The sequence below is a fragment of the Copadichromis virginalis genome, linkage group LG12 (genome assembly GCF_057382275.1).
Source record: "Copadichromis virginalis isolate Kocher_CV1m ecotype Utaka linkage group LG12, C_Virginalis_male_GT1.1, whole genome shotgun sequence".
Taxonomy (NCBI): Eukaryota; Metazoa; Chordata; class Actinopteri; order Cichliformes; family Cichlidae; genus Copadichromis; species Copadichromis virginalis.
In genome coordinates this window covers 40,047,214-40,065,777 of record NC_140629.1, presented here as the reverse complement: position 1 = coordinate 40,065,777, position 18,564 = coordinate 40,047,214, and the positions used below count along the sequence as shown (strand labels likewise).

At 46.8% G+C, this 18,564-nt stretch overlaps 1 protein-coding gene across 4 annotated transcripts in view; it reads right to left on the bottom strand.

The window, feature by feature from the left end:
• LOC146697677 (dematin-like) overlaps positions 1–18,359 on the bottom strand; it is a 30,202-nt gene extending 11,843 nt beyond the window's left edge. For all 4 annotated transcript variants that reach the window (XM_085476530.1, XM_085476527.1, XM_085476528.1 and 1 more), the window contains exons 1-6: positions 17,813–18,359; positions 5,791–5,848; positions 4,142–4,192; positions 2,050–2,084; positions 1,456–1,539; positions 1,241–1,369 (exon numbers count right to left, since the gene is read on the bottom strand). In XM_085476530.1, coding sequence (XP_085332656.1) covers positions 1,241–1,369; positions 1,456–1,539; positions 2,050–2,061 — 225 coding nt within the window. In that variant the 5' untranslated portion in view covers positions 2,062–2,084; positions 4,142–4,192; positions 5,791–5,848; positions 17,813–18,359. The remainder of the gene's footprint in view (positions 1–1,240; positions 1,370–1,455; positions 1,540–2,049; positions 2,085–4,141; positions 4,193–5,790; positions 5,849–17,812) is intronic.
• Between the last annotated feature and the right edge of the window lie 205 nt (positions 18,360–18,564).

The window sequence follows — 18,564 nt, the reverse complement described above, 5'->3', positions numbered from 1 at the left end:
CTGTGACTGAAATCACCGATCGCTGTGCTGGACAGTCAAAAACAGGAAAACAACCGAAAACCCCACAAAACAGATGAAAGAAGGTGCAGCACACAAAACACAAAAAGCATTCTGACACACAATCTCTCTTTGTCTGACCCAATCTGCACCACAAAATACAATCACACACACACACACACTGGGCTCAGCTGTTTTCATGAGCTGTCAGCTCTCTAAGCAGCAGATTGATGTCCGTGTTTGCAGCCAGACGCAGAGCTAACCAGCCGACTGTCAGAGCAGCGACCTGCTGCCACGCCGTCTGGTTTCCACGACTCCGGCTCTGCGCTGAGCTACAAAGGTCCCGGAAGCACCGAGAAGAAACTATGGAACAACAGGACTTTACAAGCTGCCCGACCCTGTAGATGCTAAATGCTTCTGTAGCATTTAGCTACACATAAACATCTGATCACACGCTGCATTATAAGGACAGTGAAACCAGCAGGATCTGCACTTTACTTAGTTTTTAGTAAATTTGCACCATTTAAATAACTCAAAGTTAAATAATAGCTTCTACAAACGCCTGCTCATTCAGAATTAAGACTTCTAATCCGTCTCAGTCGTCTCTGAGCTGCATGTCGGAGCCGTGCTGCTTGTGAAAAGTCAAACCAGCAACCAAAAGATGCACTAAGGACATCTGAGCTTTAGTATCTGTAGCTGTGAAGAAGAAACAGTCACGATGACTAAACAATGATACGACCACCGCCCGCTCCAGAGTCTCCTCCTGTCAGACCCACCGGCTGCAGTTCACCTAGGGGGCGCCCACGAGACAGTCCTCACTAAAAAGGAGTGAATGAAGCTAAACAGCTAAAATAATCATTAAGACAAAAAACAACAAATAATTTTGTCTTGTTTTGTTTTACAAATCCAGCATCAGTGATGTGCTTCAGTTTTACAGGATGATATTAAGATCTGACTGTATTTAAACGCCTGCTTTGAAACAATAACTCCAGCACGCGTGCAGAAGACGCAGCTGACTGTGGCGGTTGGTTGCAGTGACGTTAGAACACGCTAATAATGACAAACTGGAGCTATCGGCTCCACCTCTTCAGCTGAAACAGGATAATATTAGAGAACATGTTTCCAGGCCAGAGCTCCACACGGTGCCTCATCTAAACAGCGCCCCCATCAGGCAGGACGTCCAGAGAGCACCAGTGTAGCTGTCAGCAGGAATCTCTAAACTATGACCGGAGGGAGACGTCACCTCCAGAGGACTGTAGCTGTAGTGCGGCTGGTAGATCATCAGATCGGGTCTCTCGATGTCCAGGATGGCTTTGTCTCTCGGTAAGGCTGCCAAGTCCTTATAGCCGATAACCCCGTCCTCCACTCTGGCCTGGGGAGAGGGGGGGGGATTACAGATTATTACCTCCAGATTAATCTGAAGGGTACGAGAGCGCGATCACGGTGTGTTTATCTCACCACGATGGCAGCAGCAGGGGATCCTGGGACGCTGGTGCCTCTGAGCGACAACACACTCCCCGGAGACGTCTGCGCCAGCTGCTGCTAACACACACACACACACACACACACACACACACACACACACACACACACACACACACACACACACACACACACACACACGCTTGTTCTTGTGTCTTTGTGAGGACTATTACTGCCTCTTACCCAGAGCCTAACTTGAACCTTTCCTTCCTAAAGGAGCAGGAGAAACGTCCTCACTGTTCTGCTTCTTCTGTCAGCTTTATTATTTCCAAGCTGGAATTGTTCTGTGACTTTATTTGTTAAATTAAAAACCAGCCCAGATGTAAATCCTCCCTTCAGCATCGCCTCCTCGTGCACCTCTGGACTTCAACACCAAACATCGACTCATCTTTGAGCTGACACGCTTCTCATGTGGAGGAACATCATTATTGAACCACCAGGAGGACGCTTGTTGGTTTTTATTGTTGAGCATCGTGATCATTCAGCAGAAACATCGTCACGCTGCAGCATCTCAACAACACGCCCCCCCTCCCCCCCGACAACTATCAGCAAAAGAAACGTGTGGTTTACCTTGGGCATCATCCTGACTACTGATTGGTCAGTTCCTGAAGGAGACACACAAAACATGATGTTAAATAAAGAATAACAAGTCAGACGTTTCAGCATGACAAAGCAGGAGAGGCCAGAAAGAGTGAGGCATCATGGGAAACTTTCCACCAACCTTTCTCACATCAACACGTGTATCAGCTGCTCTGGTCCACACATGAAACATGAGTCTGACAACAATCTCCTTTTTTGTTCTTTTACTGTGTGCTGCTGTGCATCAGTGTTTCTGTCTGTGATAGAAAGGCCCACACTGAGCAGAGCCTCGCGCTGACACGAACAGTAGATTGACTATGTGCACGTTAGCATATGCTACGTCCGGTGTGGAAACTCCTGTGGGGAGCTTTGTTTCCGGTGTCGTATTCGCGCCTGGTTTACGGTCCAAAACAAGTTAACCAAATGAATGAATCAAGCGGCGATTTACATTTCTATAGATGTCTCGGGCATTTACCCAACATATCTGTAAATGATGTTCATCGACTTGTCGATATTTCCCCCGCGCCTCAGAGCAAAAGAGAAAATGGATTCAAATGTTATATTTCTCAGCTGTCCCTCGTTTATCGCGGGTGTTATGTTCTAAAAATAACCAGCGAGAGGTGAAATCAAGGAGCCAATTTTATTTTTGACGGTGCAAAACGTTTGGTGGACATCGTGGACATACAGCACTGCACTGCAGAGTCACACTGCTAGCATCGATGCAGCGATTCTGGACTGTACAGGAGAGACAGAGGAGATCGTCTGCAGCGATCAGGACGGAGGACACAATGTGCTGTAAAAAAAAAAGAATACAAACTTGCACTAAAAAATCTGCGAAACAGCGAGGTGAAAGGTGAAGCGCGTTATAGTGAGGGACCGCTGTAATTTTGAAGGTAAGTCACAACATACCCTTCCTACATACTAATGTATAGAAACCCTTACAATCATTCATTTTTTGTGTGGCTTTTTTCACGGTTTGTTAATATGCTGTGTAGGTGTGTACTGGACTAGCTGATATCGACATAACGGGGGAAACATCTGGTTTGACTATTCTTCACCTGTAGTTTGAATGCTGAACATTTGCCTGTTTGAATCATGAGACCAGTCACTACACAGAGATGTGCTTCTGAATGTGGACGAGGTGTCTTCTGCTGCAGTGATGCAGTTCTGCTTGTGTTGAGTGATGTAAACAGCTGATCGATCTAAACGCTTTAAACTGATCATTAGATTTTTTATGACACAGCAGCGGTGAGTGTTCCCACCTTCTCTTTGTAACTTAACACCATCTTTCCGTTTTCAAGTTTTGGACATGATTGTGGAGGATATATCTTTGCAGTAGTGATTGACCGCAAAGTAAAGCTACCGGAAATGTACAACCCCACATCCGGTCTCAAACCAGGAAGTTAGCATTTTCTCGTGCACAGGGTCAATAACCCCCGGCGTGGGGAACGCCTCCACGTGTCAGGGCTGTGAGACAAAAACCATACGAGGGCACGAGATTCACACCTCGTTTCTTATTTGTGACCCTGTGGATCCTTCTCTATCCTGTCCTGGGCCTTGGTGCATCCCTCATCCTCCGGCTAAAACAAGACACCTCCCAATTTCCAGAAAACCTGCAGAGGGGCTCATTATCTAATGATTAAGCCTTATAAATCAGGGAAATGCAGAAAAAGACGCTAAAGAAACAAACATGGCTCTGAAAGCCATTCAGACTCACTGCTCACCAGCCGTTATCTGTTTAACAGCAGCCTTCACAGAGCATGTGCAGGAGACCGCTGTGCTACAGCTGCCAGGCTGACCACGCCCAGGGCCTCTGCACTGAGATCACAAATGAAATGAGCTCTAAATGACGGCGTGCTGTCAGATTACTGACACTCAGCGCTCTGCAGCAGCTGCAGGGTTTCCAGTCCGGCATTGTCTGACGTGGCTGACGGACACAAAGGGATTATTCCAGAGTCCACAGCTTTGTCACACACACACAAACACATGAGCAAGGAAACCTGGGTAACAAGCGGTCAGCCAGCAGAGTGTGTGTGTGTGTGTGTGTGTGTGTGTGTGTGTGTGTGTGTGTGTGTGTGGTTACCTCAGGGAGATAAAGGGATCATGTCTGTTCGTCTTCGGGTCTCTTCAGCACCTGAAACACAAACAGAGGTGTCGCTGGGACAAACTCATGATCATAATATTAACACTTTATTTTTTACTGGTTCTCACCAATATAATCAGATGCAGCAGGAAACTAAACAGTGAGACTTTTATACGTTTATAAATCTGTAAATTAACACGTGAAGTTCTCGGATTGAATAATAACAAAAAGTTTGTTTTAAATAAGTATTCTTAATCTTTATCAGCAGTTTCAAAACTATAAAATGACATTTTTGTCAACATTTACTCAGTTTGTCACCAGTTACGTCAGACATGATTCAGACTTTCACATTTCTAAATCATTTCTGAAGAAGTTTCTGGAAGTTTTCACGTCCTCTACCCTTCTGTCCTTCAGAGTTGAAAATCCTCTGCTGTTGTTCTGTCCCATTAAACTCAGCTGAAGTTGGGTTTAAAGTCAGAACAGAATCAGGTACAAAGAGCTGTTCCAGACGCTGCCCTGGTTCCTGGGATAATCCACAGCAGTGTTGACGATGGAGGATTTGAAGCCCGTTTTAAGCCCACGTCACGGTCTGTGTGACCATCCAGCTGTTGTCTCTACATTTGTGTCTCCACGTTACAACATGTATCATTTGTATACCTGTTACAGTGCTGCTGCACTCTTGGGTCTCTGTTGAAAGGAGGTTTGTGATGTGAACGAGACTTTGAGCTGAATCAATAAAGACGTATCGTGTGTCTCTATGATGGGATTCACAGATTTTGTTCAGACAGGGCGATCTCTGACCCATCCTCCCTCCCAGTATTGATCTCTGCTGGTGTCCAGTATCACTGATGATGATGAATAAGCAGAGTGAAACCAGGCAGGGACCTCTGGGCCTGAATGAAGCTAACGCTGGAGCATCAAATCCTGCAGTTCCTCCAGCATCCAGCAGGGGCGGCAGTGAGTCAGTCCCATACTCATGTTAAAACTTTACAGCAGAAACAAACATGTTTACAGCTGGATACACAAACTGTTTGTCTCTGTGGACAGTTTCCTCCTTCGTGACACCTGTTTGACTCACCTGTTTGAATCGTACTGAGGCTTAAAGTTAGGGGCGTGGCCTCTTTGGCTGACAGGTGGCTGTAGCTGCTAGCTGTCTGCTAGCTTCACCTGAACTGGACCTGTGGACTGTGTTCGTGCTGTTGGAGCCTTTTGGAGCTTTTTAATGACATCATGTGACCAATAATATGGCTGCTAACAGAGCGTCCAGGAAGGCGGAGCTCTGGTTCCTTTGACATAAATTCTAGGATTTTCATTGGATGTTGGTGTTTAGAGGGTATCTGAGTCTGTGTGATGCTCCCATTCAAAGCTGGAAGCAGTTTGATAACCAAGCTGTTGCTTGTTGTTCACTCTCTGACCTTCATTTATTAAAAAGCAAATTCAAGGCAAGAAAGAGATCAGTGTCTCTGGAGAGAGTTTAATTACAGTCTAGGACTCCTGGTGATCAATACTGTGATCAATAAGGTGAAGGAGTCAGGTATCAGCTCAGTCAGTGCGTGCTGATCACTGTGATGGATCACCTCTGTAATAAACTGCCAGACACGTCAGACCAGCAACAATTTAAAGATCTTTATTAAAAAACATCAACTTACATGTTCGATTTCTGCCGATTTCCTTCTCAGGACCACGAATCCATCAGCTCAGCGTCTCCTGGAACAAAACCAAAGATGTGATTTCAGAAGAAGCAGCAGAAACAAGAGAGAACGACACAAATGAGCCTGAGAGCTCCGAGGACGGACAGCCTCCTTCAGATTCACGTGTTTGCAGCAGACAGGTGAGCGCAGGCCTGGCGGCAGGTGAGGGGCTAAAAATAGAAATGCAGCCAGTTCATGTGTGACCCATCATCGGGGGAAAGTCCTCCGAATATCTGAATGGACCTCTGAGCAGAGGCGGAGCTTCACGCTGAGGCTCTGCATCTATTTTCAGACTCACGTTGTGTCGTTGCTAAGCGATGATGCGGGCAGGTGATGAACTTTGAAATGAAATCCTCGAAGACGGCCTGCTGTCCTACCGTGGGTGCAGACAGCGAACGCAGCCTCCTGCGGGCTGAGGGGGAGTTTCTTTTGCTCTGCAGGTCTGCCGGGACACACAGGAGATAACTCAGAGGAATGCTGGGAGATATCTAGGGGTTGCTAGGTTACCGCACATGGCTGTCCAATCGTCTGGCACAAATGTGGGAGAGAGAAACAAAGAGATGCTGCACCAACGCGGACCGCCCACCATCAGACCACCGGGACACAGCAGGGGTCACGGCCTCAGGTAAACCCCACCCGGCCGCTCTGCCTGAGAGCTTAAACTAAGTTCCTGCAGAGAGTCCAAGAAAACCGCCTCCTGCATCTGTTTGTCTTTACTTCCCTTCATCTGGATGGAAAACACGACGAGAGGAAGGGGAGCACACGCTCCTCAGCTCGCACCAGAGACTGGCACAGCAGGATGTCACACTCGTTACTGACACCGAAACAATCGCATTAATCCACAGATACGAACGTTAGCTGTCCTCTCGTCAACATCAGCGACCTGAGCGGGCCGCCGCAGGACTGTGAGCTGGCGCTAAATGTGGCGGCGTCGGAGCTGTGAGACGCCTCGAAGCAACGAGGCAACAGAAGAATTCAGACTGTAGGAAAACTTCTGCTTGTCTTACTGAGGACTTTTAGGTGAATGCAGCACCGAGCAGCAACCCGGCTCACATAAAAGATGCTGTCGGCACAAATGGCAGGTTTAGATGTGCATCGGAGGACCGCTTGTTCTCCGGGGCCCAGTTTGTTTGTAATAAGCCGGTGACCGGCACTAACGACCCTCTCAGAGAAATCAGCCCAATAATTTACATCCAAACACAAAGAGTCAGAGAAGAAGAGACGACCGCTGAGGTCAGCGAGCCGGTGACTTTGTTTCTCATTTCCAGACAAATCGTTAAACGTCTGCAGAGCGCGAGAAAGAAGAAACGAGTGCACAGAAGCGCGTCTGTAATATTTAATGGAATAAATGTTTCTACAGCATCTCTTTATGTCACTGGAGCCATTTTTAAGCCCAGAGCTGCAGAGGATCGTCTCAGTGATGCTAATTATCAATGACCTGTTAGTGACTGTTCATACAGCCAGGACCACAAATATGTGGACACTGAAGGCTGCAGTTTGACATGCGTGTGTTTAACATGAACACAGGTATGAATCCAACACTGTGGACTCTGCGTTGGTTCTCCGGCTTCCTCCATCAGAATCCTGCATTTCTGTTGTTGGTCTTAAAGAAAAGCATATTCTTATGAAGGCACGTGATGCACTCACCTGCTGCTCAAATCTGTTTGAGAGTGGTGGCCAATCAGCAGAAATGTGGCTTAAAGGGGGAGGAGCTAAAACAGCTTGTTTCAGACAGAAGACCACTGGCAGGCTTATTTTGAGCTGTGCAGTCAGAAATAAACAACAAACACATCCACCAACTACAAACAACTCAAAGGAAGTACTTCCTGTCTGAACTTTTAAGGCAATGACACAAATAAATGTGTAAAAGAACCACATGAAGAGTCCCATGCATTTGGTGCACAAAACAATCCAATCGAAAGCTGCAGTTTCAGAGCCACACCGACGACCCTCCTCGTGTCGAGTCGTGATGCAGGAAGTGGGTCAGACACTGAAAAGTGCCGAGTCACAGCTTCACGGTCCTCAAACATCCACTGAGCTCTCAGTGAAAGAAGTCGGACTCTACACGTCAGCAGATACACCAACTCATCTAACAGAGAAGAAGACGTGTTTAAAGAGGATTCAGAGACTGAGCAGCAACTTCAGGGCTAAAGAATGAAACCAACACTGAAGCACCAAAACCTGCAGTTCCTCTGACGTGCAGCAGGGGCAGCAGCGAGTCAGTCCCATAGACTCCCATGTTAAACAGCCTGATACACAGACTGGTCTCTCTAAAAAAACACCTCACAAAACTTGCGACACGGCGTAACTCGGCTCATAACCGTAGCACGTGGGAGCAGTGTGCTCACGTGATAGAGCGGCTGTGTGTGTTTGTAGCCTCAAACCAGCATTTCATCTCCGAGGAAGTTTTCCCAGAGAGAAGTAAAGCAAGTGTGTAAGTTCGTCTCTGAATGTTTGTAAAGCATTCCCACGTAAAGCTTAACAACCGATATATGGAGCGACTGCCTCTTCTTGCTGCTACTTCAATCATGAAACTGATCAATGATCAGCTGATCGTCTCTCTTCATTGTTTTTGTCTCACTTTGCACCAGAAAGAGGAAACCAGCGGCTGAACAACAGCAGCACGTTTAAGCTTGATCAGCTGTTGTTAGAATGTATTTAATATTACTTTCTACTCCAGGATCTTTTTCTACGTAGCTGACGCTGGTAACTGTGCAGGGGCGGATCTAGCAAAGTTTAGCCAGGGGGGCCGATAGGGCATGAACAGGGAAAAGGGGGCACAAAGACATACTTTTCTTTCTTATTCTCATTTAAAATGTCGAGCTTTTAATAAATAATTATCTGAATCTTACACCCAAAGTTTTAATCTGATGTATAGAAGTCCATTACTGTATATAGTAACTGTTAAGTCTAATATACTCTAGTAAGCTATAGTACTTTTTCCTTTGGGAAGGTACCATCTGTGCAGTCTGCAATTCTGTTGAAGAAAGATGTTGAATCTATTTAATTATTCTTGAAAAATAATTGATTTCTGTGCATTTTTCCACACTGCATCAAATTAAAGTTGATTACATCGATTAAGCATCATGAGGTGGAGTTTTTTGCTGGGAGTTGGAACCCTATTAGTCAGGTTGTTTAATATTTCTGCTAAGTACTCTTTAAAACACCAGAATAGGGAGGATGGAGCAGGTTTAAGTTTATTAGATTGATCAGTTTTGCTGAACTATGAAATATTTTGGGTGCAGTGTATTTTTTACATGCAGGTATAACAGAATAGCTTTAGTGTTTTTTTTAACTTGAGTTTGAACTTATACAAAATGTGGCTAGATATTAAAAAAAAAACAGTTTTATTGATTAAAAAACACACTAAATTGGATTCATATCGGCAGCGGCAGATATCCAAATTTATGATATCGGTGTCGGACATAAAAAAGTGGTATCGTGCCATCTCTAACCAGAACCAACAGTCACTTGTGAGGACACAAGTTTGAAGCCTTTTTGAGGCTCAGAATGTGGTTTTAGTGTTACAGTTAAGTTATGGTCAGGTTTATGGTTAGCCATTCATTTTTAATGGTTAGGGTAAGGGGCTAGGGAAAGCATTATGGTAAATAACCTGTATTTGTACAGCGCTTTACACATTCAGTCATTCACACACTGGGGATGGCAAGCTGTCAATGAAGGTCCTCACTAAGATAGCTGAACAGGCTTGTGTGTGTGTGTGTGTGTGTTGGCAGCGTCTTATCTCCGCTCACAGAGACGTGACCACACCCAGCCTATCATCGTTTATGTAACGGCTGCTCTCATTGGCCGATGCGGATGACATCACAGTGTCTGTGGCGTGTTTGATCTGACAGGAAGTTTAAACGTTTCTTTATTTCCAGCAGAAGAAGAGATGAAATCAGCTGTTTTTGTTGCGTCTTCACGTCAAAGTTTGGATTCGTTTTCCTGATAAACTAATAAAACCAAACAGGAAACGCTGGTTTTTACGGCGCCCCGCCAGCGTCTGTCTCGCCTCCGATCCTCGTGAGGTTTCTGAGGCGGAGATTTGACACTCTGCCCCGAACAGACCCAGACCCAGACTCATCCTTCCTTCCTCCCTCCCTTTCCTATTCCCTTCTTCATTTCATCTTCTTGTTTTTTGCCAAATCTCTACCATTCATGCTTCCTTTTTATTTCCTACATCCTTTCTCCCTTCTCCAACATTTTGTTTTTGTCCCCTTTCTTTCCTTGCTTCATATCCTTTACTTATTCCCTACCACCTCCTTTCATCCCTTCTTCTGTCAGATCTATTCATGTGTCTTTATGCAGGCTCTGTCCTTCCTTCCTTGCTTCCTTGCTAGTGTCTCTTTTTTCCTCACTTCCTTCTCTCGCTACCTTCCTCCCTCCTTTCCTTTTAATCTCTTCCTTAAAGTTTTCTATTTCCTTTCCAAACTTCTGTTTCCTTCGTTATATCTCTCATTCTTTCCTTACCACCTTTCCTTCCATTCTCTTTTTTCCACCCTGTTCCCTCTCTCCTTCTTTGATTCTTTAACTGTTTCCTTCCCTCTCTACTCTCTTATTTCCTTCTTTGTCACCTTTATCCATTTCCTACCTCCTTCCTTTCTTTTCCCTTGCCTTGCTTATCTCCCTTCTTCTCCATGCTTCCTGTTTCCATCCCTCCTGTCCTAGTTTCCTTTCCTTTAACATTAACTCGTTCCTTCTGTCCTTCTCTCTCGCTGTTTTAAGGAAGCCATATTTTATTTGATCATGTGACAGGTTTGATTTGCAGCTGTGTGGAATAAAAACAGGTCACTGTGAAGCGTCGGGGTCGTTCTGAACGTGTTGTTCTGAAGCTCGCCCGGCTGCAGGATATCAGCCGACACTTAAAATTCCTGCAGCCTAAAGGCCTGCAGCTCCGCCCCCTGCCTCATCCTCACAGCATCGACAGCCCCCCGTCGCCTCCTCGGCCCCCTGCTGCACTCGCAGATAAGAGCCGAGGCCTCCGTCGTGGTATTAAAGGACCAGGCTGCACTTTTACAACCCGAGGATTAAACTGGAGCCCAGAACACCACAACACGTCCCTGAAGTCACATTAGGCGTCAGGAGCCCCGCCCCCTGACTCAGACCCTCAGAGGGTGACAGCTGGAAGCTGCTGCTTCACAGTAATACAACGAGACAATCAGACGAGCTCCCGAGAGCGAGCACTTGGTGAGAGTAGGAACAAAAAACTGGAGCATGCTCAGGGAGGGGCGGGGCCATCTGCTGTGACAGGTTCAGGGTCATGCTGCACACCTAACCTGCTCTGATCTGAGGTCAGAGGTCAGCAGGTACAAAACCACCGCCGGCTGACCAATCAGATCTCTGGAAAATCGAAGGCTCCCTCAGACCTCAGCGCGCTGACAGTGACAGCTCTGCAGTGTTTGTCTGCGCTCAAGGCGACGGCCTCACGCCGCGAAGCAACAAGAAGACAATGAATCAAACTCCTCACCATCACTGAACAGACCGGCGTCCAGCGTCTCTGCGGCAGACGCAGGGGAGGAGCTGAAGCTGCAACACAAACCTTCAGATTAGAGCGAACGCAGCCGTTAGCTCACAGCTGCACCTCCAGCAGGTTCCTGTACGCGCTGCAGCAAAGCCCCAAACTTTCTGTTGTATAACATGAGTGAAGATGACTCATGTGTCCAGAAATAGAGAAGAAGAGCGCCCACGCAGCACGGCGAGGCGTTCAGGGACTCTACGAGCATACGGGACGCCTCTGAGGACTCCACAGACTAGCGTGCGCCTCTGGATATGTGAAAGATTTACAGACGCAGATGATTTTCCACCAAGAGCCCAAAAACCACGACAGCAGGAGAATGTTAACTGCACGAGACACACACGAGCAGCCACGCTCAGCGCACACACGGTCGTGTATGACTGAAACACAGTGTTACGTCCCCACATGAAAGCTAGAAGAGTCATCAAGGTGACTCCAGAAGAAGAAAATGCTGACCTCCGAGCGGGAGCTCAGAACAGTTGATTTTATTGGGATTCCATAATGTTGATTGGAGGATGTGGAAGTCTTCTGTGAAGCTTTTCCTGACCGAGAAGAGCGACCACATCCGAGGCTGGGATTTTTTGTTCACGTTACCCAGTCACCTTATGTAAACTGGAGGGTTTTTGTGTTTATGAGGACTATTTTGAGGGGGAGAAAAAAAGCTAAATGTTCTTTATATGTTTGTATAATTGTTGTAATAGCAAAAACACATTCACTGCATATAAGCTTTGTTTATATTTGCAGCACCCATAAAAAGATGCAGTGCTTGGTTTGAGATATTGAATTTAATCAATTATAAAATAATACAAATCTTATGTCTTAATTTCTTTGTTATTCAAATGATCTGCGACAGGATATATGTGTATAAAAAAGAGCAAGAGAGGAGGAGGCGGAGAAAAACACCACGCCCACACAAGGGCAGTATCAGGGGGCCCAGCTAGGGCCGTAACAGCCCCTCCATAAATACAAACCAGTGGTCTGTCACAGAATGTCCTACCCAACTTTTAAACATATCACTTACCATGCACCATAATAACGGTTAGGCATAGCCTGCCAAATCTGACCTTTTTGATGGGTCGATGGCTCAAGTCCCTCAAAATAGTGTCCAAAGCGACAGCCAGGTGTGTTTTGAGCCTTCACATATGGAGAACCCAGCGAATAGCTAAAAGGCCTTTCACTTTTCAGACGCTTCTTCGCTAGGTCAGGGCGACAGGTATGCTGGTTAGCCAGAGGTGCAGGTTTGAATGTTTGTGTTGTACACAGTGTGTCACACTGCAGGTCATCTGGACCTGAAAGATTGTCAACAGGTGGCATCTCATAATTAGGTGACCTCTGACATTCACCAAATGACACCACTGAGCGATTATGCTCCAATTGTTGCCTAGGACTGGCAACTTTGCCCGTTTGTGAACCACAGTTCACTCTTTTGAAAGCAGATCGATTTTGCTTTTGAACAGTGAGCAATCAGGTGGCCAGGCTTGTGGCAAAAGAAACAGCTTTATTCTGGATCTTGAAACCATGCCTGTATTAACTTCGTTAGCAGGCACACTCCAGCCCTCGAGACTGTCTGTTTCTGTTTGTAGGTCTTACAATTTGCTACTAAATGGCCAGATTTAAAACAGTAAAAACATTTCCGGTCTGACCTGGGACGAGGCCCAGGCACCTCCCCCCTCGTGCCTTGTTCACCACTAGCACCGCTAGCCTTCGCTAGTGTGTCGCGTCGCTCTTGCTTAACGACACTGGCTTTATGGACGAGTGCGAACTCGTCAGCCAGTGTCGCGGCCTGCTGCAAAGTGGAGACTTTCTGTTCGTTCAGATATACTGCCATCCGCTCGGAGATGCAGTTTTTAAATTCCTCAATGAGAATTAACTCCCGTACCGAAACTAGGTCTGCAGATTTACAGGATACACCTTCGGCCAAAGAGGACACTCTTTTCCCTCGCAAAATCCAGGAAGGATTGACCCTGCAGCTTTTTCCAACCCCCGAAATCGCTGCCTATAAGCCTCGGGGACTAGTTCGTAGGCCAACAGGATTGCACTTTTCAGTTTGTCGTAATCCAAACTGCACTCAGCGGACAACGAGGAACAAACTTCTTGTGCCTTGCCCACCAGCTTGCACTGCAGCAGGATGACCAACGCATCCCGCGGCCAACGCAAGGCTGTCGCTATCCGCTCAAATGATTCAAAATAAATCTCCACCTCCGTGTCACAAAATACAGGGACCAGACGACTATTCATTCCTACATCAAACTGTACGTCTGTCTGTGACAGCAAAGCCGCCACAGGAGGGGAGGAGGCCTGCTGGAGTTCCAGCTGTCGTAGCTAGACCTTAGTCTCCGCCTCCACCTTCTTCAGCTCAACCTCCCTAGCCCTAGCCAGTTCCGCGTCCAAACGCCTAAGCTCTATCTCCCTTTTCAGCTGGAACTATCTCTCAAGCCCCTCCTTTTCCAGCTGGAGACGAGCCAGATGGACTTTGAGCCTAGCATCCTGCTTAGAACCCTCTGATGACTGGGTGGAGAGCAGATCAAAACGGGGCAGCGTCATTGGCCCGCCCTCGGGCAGCCCCTGGCCCACAGGTGTAGACACTGACAGATCTATGGCCTGGCTTGGAACCTGAGGCGCTGCACTTCGTCCAGCCGGACTGGGTGTGCTCGGGGGTTCTCGCCTTACAACTAGTGATGTGACGTTCTGTATCGAGGCTTCGAAGCGTGTGTCGAGTAATGGAGGGGGCGTTTCCGCGATGCGCGTATCGAGGCTTGCTTCATTTATGGGAGGAGCTGAAAATGATGACGTCCGAAGCCTCGCTGCCCGGCTGTACCACGTGACTGGTTCATGAAGTGGTTCGAACTTTGCCACGAGCTATGACAGATATAAACCCCTCAGACTTCATTCAAAATGTAGGTGTTTGATGGAGAGTTGCGGTTAGTGAGAGTTTGGAGACAGTTTGGAGGTTTATGAGAGTGAGGAGAGAAAGTCAGGAGAGAATGGAGCCAGCTAAGAAGAGGAGGATGTCCTCCCCTGTGTGGGAACATTTTGAGCTTATTCTTCCCAACAAGGTATGTAAATTTCTACAGAAGATGCATTTTCATAATACTGATGGTGCAATAAAACTTATGTTAAGCTGTCTGTACTTTTGTACAAGGTGAAGTGTTTGCTATGTGCCAGGGAGCTGGGATATAACAACAACACCTCATCCATGCTTAGGCACTACAGAGCTTTGCATGAGAATAAGAGGAACACCGATTGTGGAGCAAGACCAGGTGAGCCATCAAATGCAATGATAATATAGCATGCAGTAATGTTACTAAATGATATAACAATATTATACAACTGTTATAAGTTACGTGTGTGATATTTATATTTGTGCTTTGTCTTTATTGTCTTTCCTCAGGAGAACAATCTCAAATAGATGAAGACCTGGTTAGCATGGTGATTGAGCCATTTAGCATTGTGGAGGACAAAGGATGTAAAAGATTTGTTAAATCATTAAATCCCAGCTATGTTCTCCCCACTAAAGGTTATAGAAGCAGTGAAAATTTAGTTTTTACTGAATAAAATATGGGCAGGACTGACGCCTCAGTGTGTAGCTGTCCATACCTCAACGTTACAAAAGCACAACTACTGTCCACACCCCAACCACACCTCACCTCACAGTAAATGATCATTTCCATTTCAAGCATTTCCAAATAATCATTTTCCATACTGCCACTATAAATATACACAGTATACTGCATCACTACAATATACATGTTTTACACACTCCTTTTGTTGTTGACATTTACAGGCTGTGTGCAAAATGCCACACTCTTCAAATTCATGCCAACTAATATTTTTACGTCCAGTAGGTGTCCTGCTAGAGCAAATGAAGCTTCAAGAAGCTTTGCGCTGGGGTGAACCAATTGGATGAAAAGCTTCAGTGCTTCATGAAGCTTCATCTGCCCATCACTACTTACAACCACCCCCTTCTCCAATAACCCAGACACCAGAGCGGCCTTCAACTCCGCTTTGCGTAGACCAGTGGAGACACTGATCCCGTAATATGTTGCCACCTCATGCAGATCCCTCTTCCTGCAAACATCCAGCAGGGCAAGTGAAAAGCAGCATTCAGATGATTTTAATTGTTTTTAGATTCATATGCAAAAGGTCAGCTGAAGAACACTGGAAGCTTCTTCAGAGCAGCCTGAAGCTCTGCACATGTGACATCAGAGACACCAGGTTTGAACCCTGACAGAAACTCTGACATATGAATGATTTTCATTGACAGGAGCTAAAGAAACACTGATGGTGCCTGAACTCAAAATAAACAAAAGGTGATTCTTCATGTTTCACTTTTAAACCAATCAGAATCCAGCCTGCACATCACATGCAGTCATCACAGTCAGGCCATGTGCTGTTGTTTCTTTGGAGCTCTACAGAGACCACGTCATATTATTGCTTACCCAGAATCCTTCACTCCATGTAGCCAAAGAACGGCGTAAACAGACACACCGTGAATGAACCTTCCCCACGCCCACTGACCCTGATGATCACGCTGACACAGCAAACACGAGCGCTCGGATTTCAGACGCGTGCAAAACACCCCAAACATCACTTTAACTCAGAGCTTCAAACATCAGGTTTGAAGCTCCTCACGAAGCCCTCAGAGGTCTGCACACACACACACATGCGTGCGCACACACACACACACACGCGCACACACACACACACACACACACACATGAACACACACACTGGCACACACACGCACACACACACGCGCACACACGCACATGCACACACGCGCGCGCGCGCACACACACACACACACACACACACACACACGCACACACACACACACACACGCACACACACACACACACACGCACACACACACACACACACACGCACACACACACACAGTGTTCTCCTGCTCTCTCAGGACTGCAGGCTCATCATTCACAGCAGCACAGAGAGCTGATGCAGTTTACATCACACACTCTGTTCAGCGAGGGCCGGACACGTCAGCGCGCTGTGACCTCTGACCTTTAACCTCACCACTGCTAGATTCAGCATCACACACAGTTAAAAAAGCTCAGATTTTAAACAAGTCGATTCAAATCCATCTATCTGTTTTCCTGTTGTTTCCATGACTACGCGTCTTTCCCACACCTCTGCTGAGGTCACGTGATCAAACAGTCATCCATCATCGTTCTGCACATGAACAGACACAGGGACACTCCACCTCCACAATCAAACGCACCTCCTCAGGTCTGTCCTCCGTCTTAAAGACTGTACATAAAAGATGGACATAGCTAAGGCGAGGTCACCGATTGGTTGCATGTTGAAGCCTTACTGTTAGCGTTTTGTAGTTGCCATGGTGATTTCTTAGAGACCAGGCTGTGTAAACACAGATGAATATGAATATGTACTCAGAGGCTGAAGGCGGCGATCGCTGAGTTCTTACTGCAGAAACACACACACGAGCCATCGAGCGTGAAAACAGATTAAAATGTGGACAGAGAGACATGGAGGGAGGTAAAGGTACAGCCAGAAACAGAAAGACACAGAGATAAACTGAGATACTGTGTGGGGTGACCTCACTGACAGATTTATAAAGACCGAGACAGAATCTGGCTTTGAGGATAAAGAAGAAGAGAAATCACCAGAGATAAAAACTGAGATAAAGGAGCGACATAAACCGATCAGGATCAATCAAGAGAAACTGATAGAAGCTGAGATCCAGAGAGCAAACCACAGGAATGAGACCGGACATGCAGAGAAATCCAGCTGGACAAGAGGACAGGAAGGAACAGAAGAAATACAAGACGAGACAGATCAGGAGACACGGAGACAGAGCAAAGATAAAGACACGTGAATAAACCAAAACCAGTGGGAACAAACCAGCAGAAGTGAGAAATCCCGGAGACATAAATCAGAGAAACGAATAGAAACACTTTTGAGTCTCTGGTGAGAAGAAAGTTGCAGAAGCTCAGAGAGGAGAAGACAGGGATGTGTGGAGGACTTCAGGGTGGAGGCCGGCCGGCGGAGCGATGCTGGATGAGGAGGAGGTGTTACATAAACCCTCCTCCTCCTCTCCTCCGCGTGCTCGCTCTCCAGCAGCCTCTTACATAATTTCACACCGTCATCATCATCATCATCATCAGTATTCATCATCCTGACTTTAAAGATAACTGAACACCGGGAGGAGCTTGTCTCTGTGTCCGGCGGAGGCGCACCGCAGCCCGGCGTGATCAGCGGCTGCTCCCCCGGACAAGGTCGACCTCAACCGGCGAGAGAGCTGGCCAACGTCCCGCTAAAAACTCCGCATTTTAACCCAACAGCATCCGCCTGAGCTCTGAGAGCGACTCGGACTCTCAGGATCAGCTTCACGCTGAGGCTGAAACAGCTGCTGCTCAGGAGGAAGCACCGAAACTCCCACGATCACAGCGTGTAACTCGTCACGGCAAGCACGAAGGTGAATCTTACCTGCGAGCGTCAGCGCTGCTGGTCAGAAACATCCAGCAGCTCGTCACCACCTGCTCTGGGTGATAGCGGCACTGCGCCTCTCACTATCTCTGCCCACTACCCCTCTAAGTCTCTCTACCACTCTCTCTCTCTGGACTGGTCCATTCACAGCAGCGGGGGGGTTAAACATAACTCTGCAACATGCCTGTGCAGGGGCGTATGCAGCGTTTTTAAAGCGAGGTGGCACAAAGCAGAGCCAACCTGTGTGTGTGTGTGTGTGTGTGTGTGTGTGTGTGTGTGTGTGTGGCAGTGGCTTCTGCTGAACTAGAAAGAAAAAACTGGGAGTTTCATCGCAGCCAGCGGAGGCTGTGGATCAACGCATGAACGAGCTTCGAAGCAACCGGAGCCAACGAGAGGAGAAGAAAGGGACCACCCTTTGAGCTTAAAGGGGGCTCCTGATTGGATAGTCTGTCCCCAAACTCAGTCAGTAAGAGCTCCCCAGCTGTGAGGCGACTGTCAGCTGTACTGGGGGTCGGGTTGGGTGTGTCTATTACTTTAAGAAACTCATTAAAGTCTCAAAACTGTTTATTTGCCTTGTTTGGTCTCATCCTTTTCAGCACAACCTCACGTGTCTGAATTTACAGTCATGTTTTCATTTTGACTACTGTATTAACATAATTGATCTAAAAAAAACATAAAATGCGAGTAGAAAAAGTTATATTTTTACTGTAACAACGACAAACATGTTTAATGAATCATATTTCATAACAAAT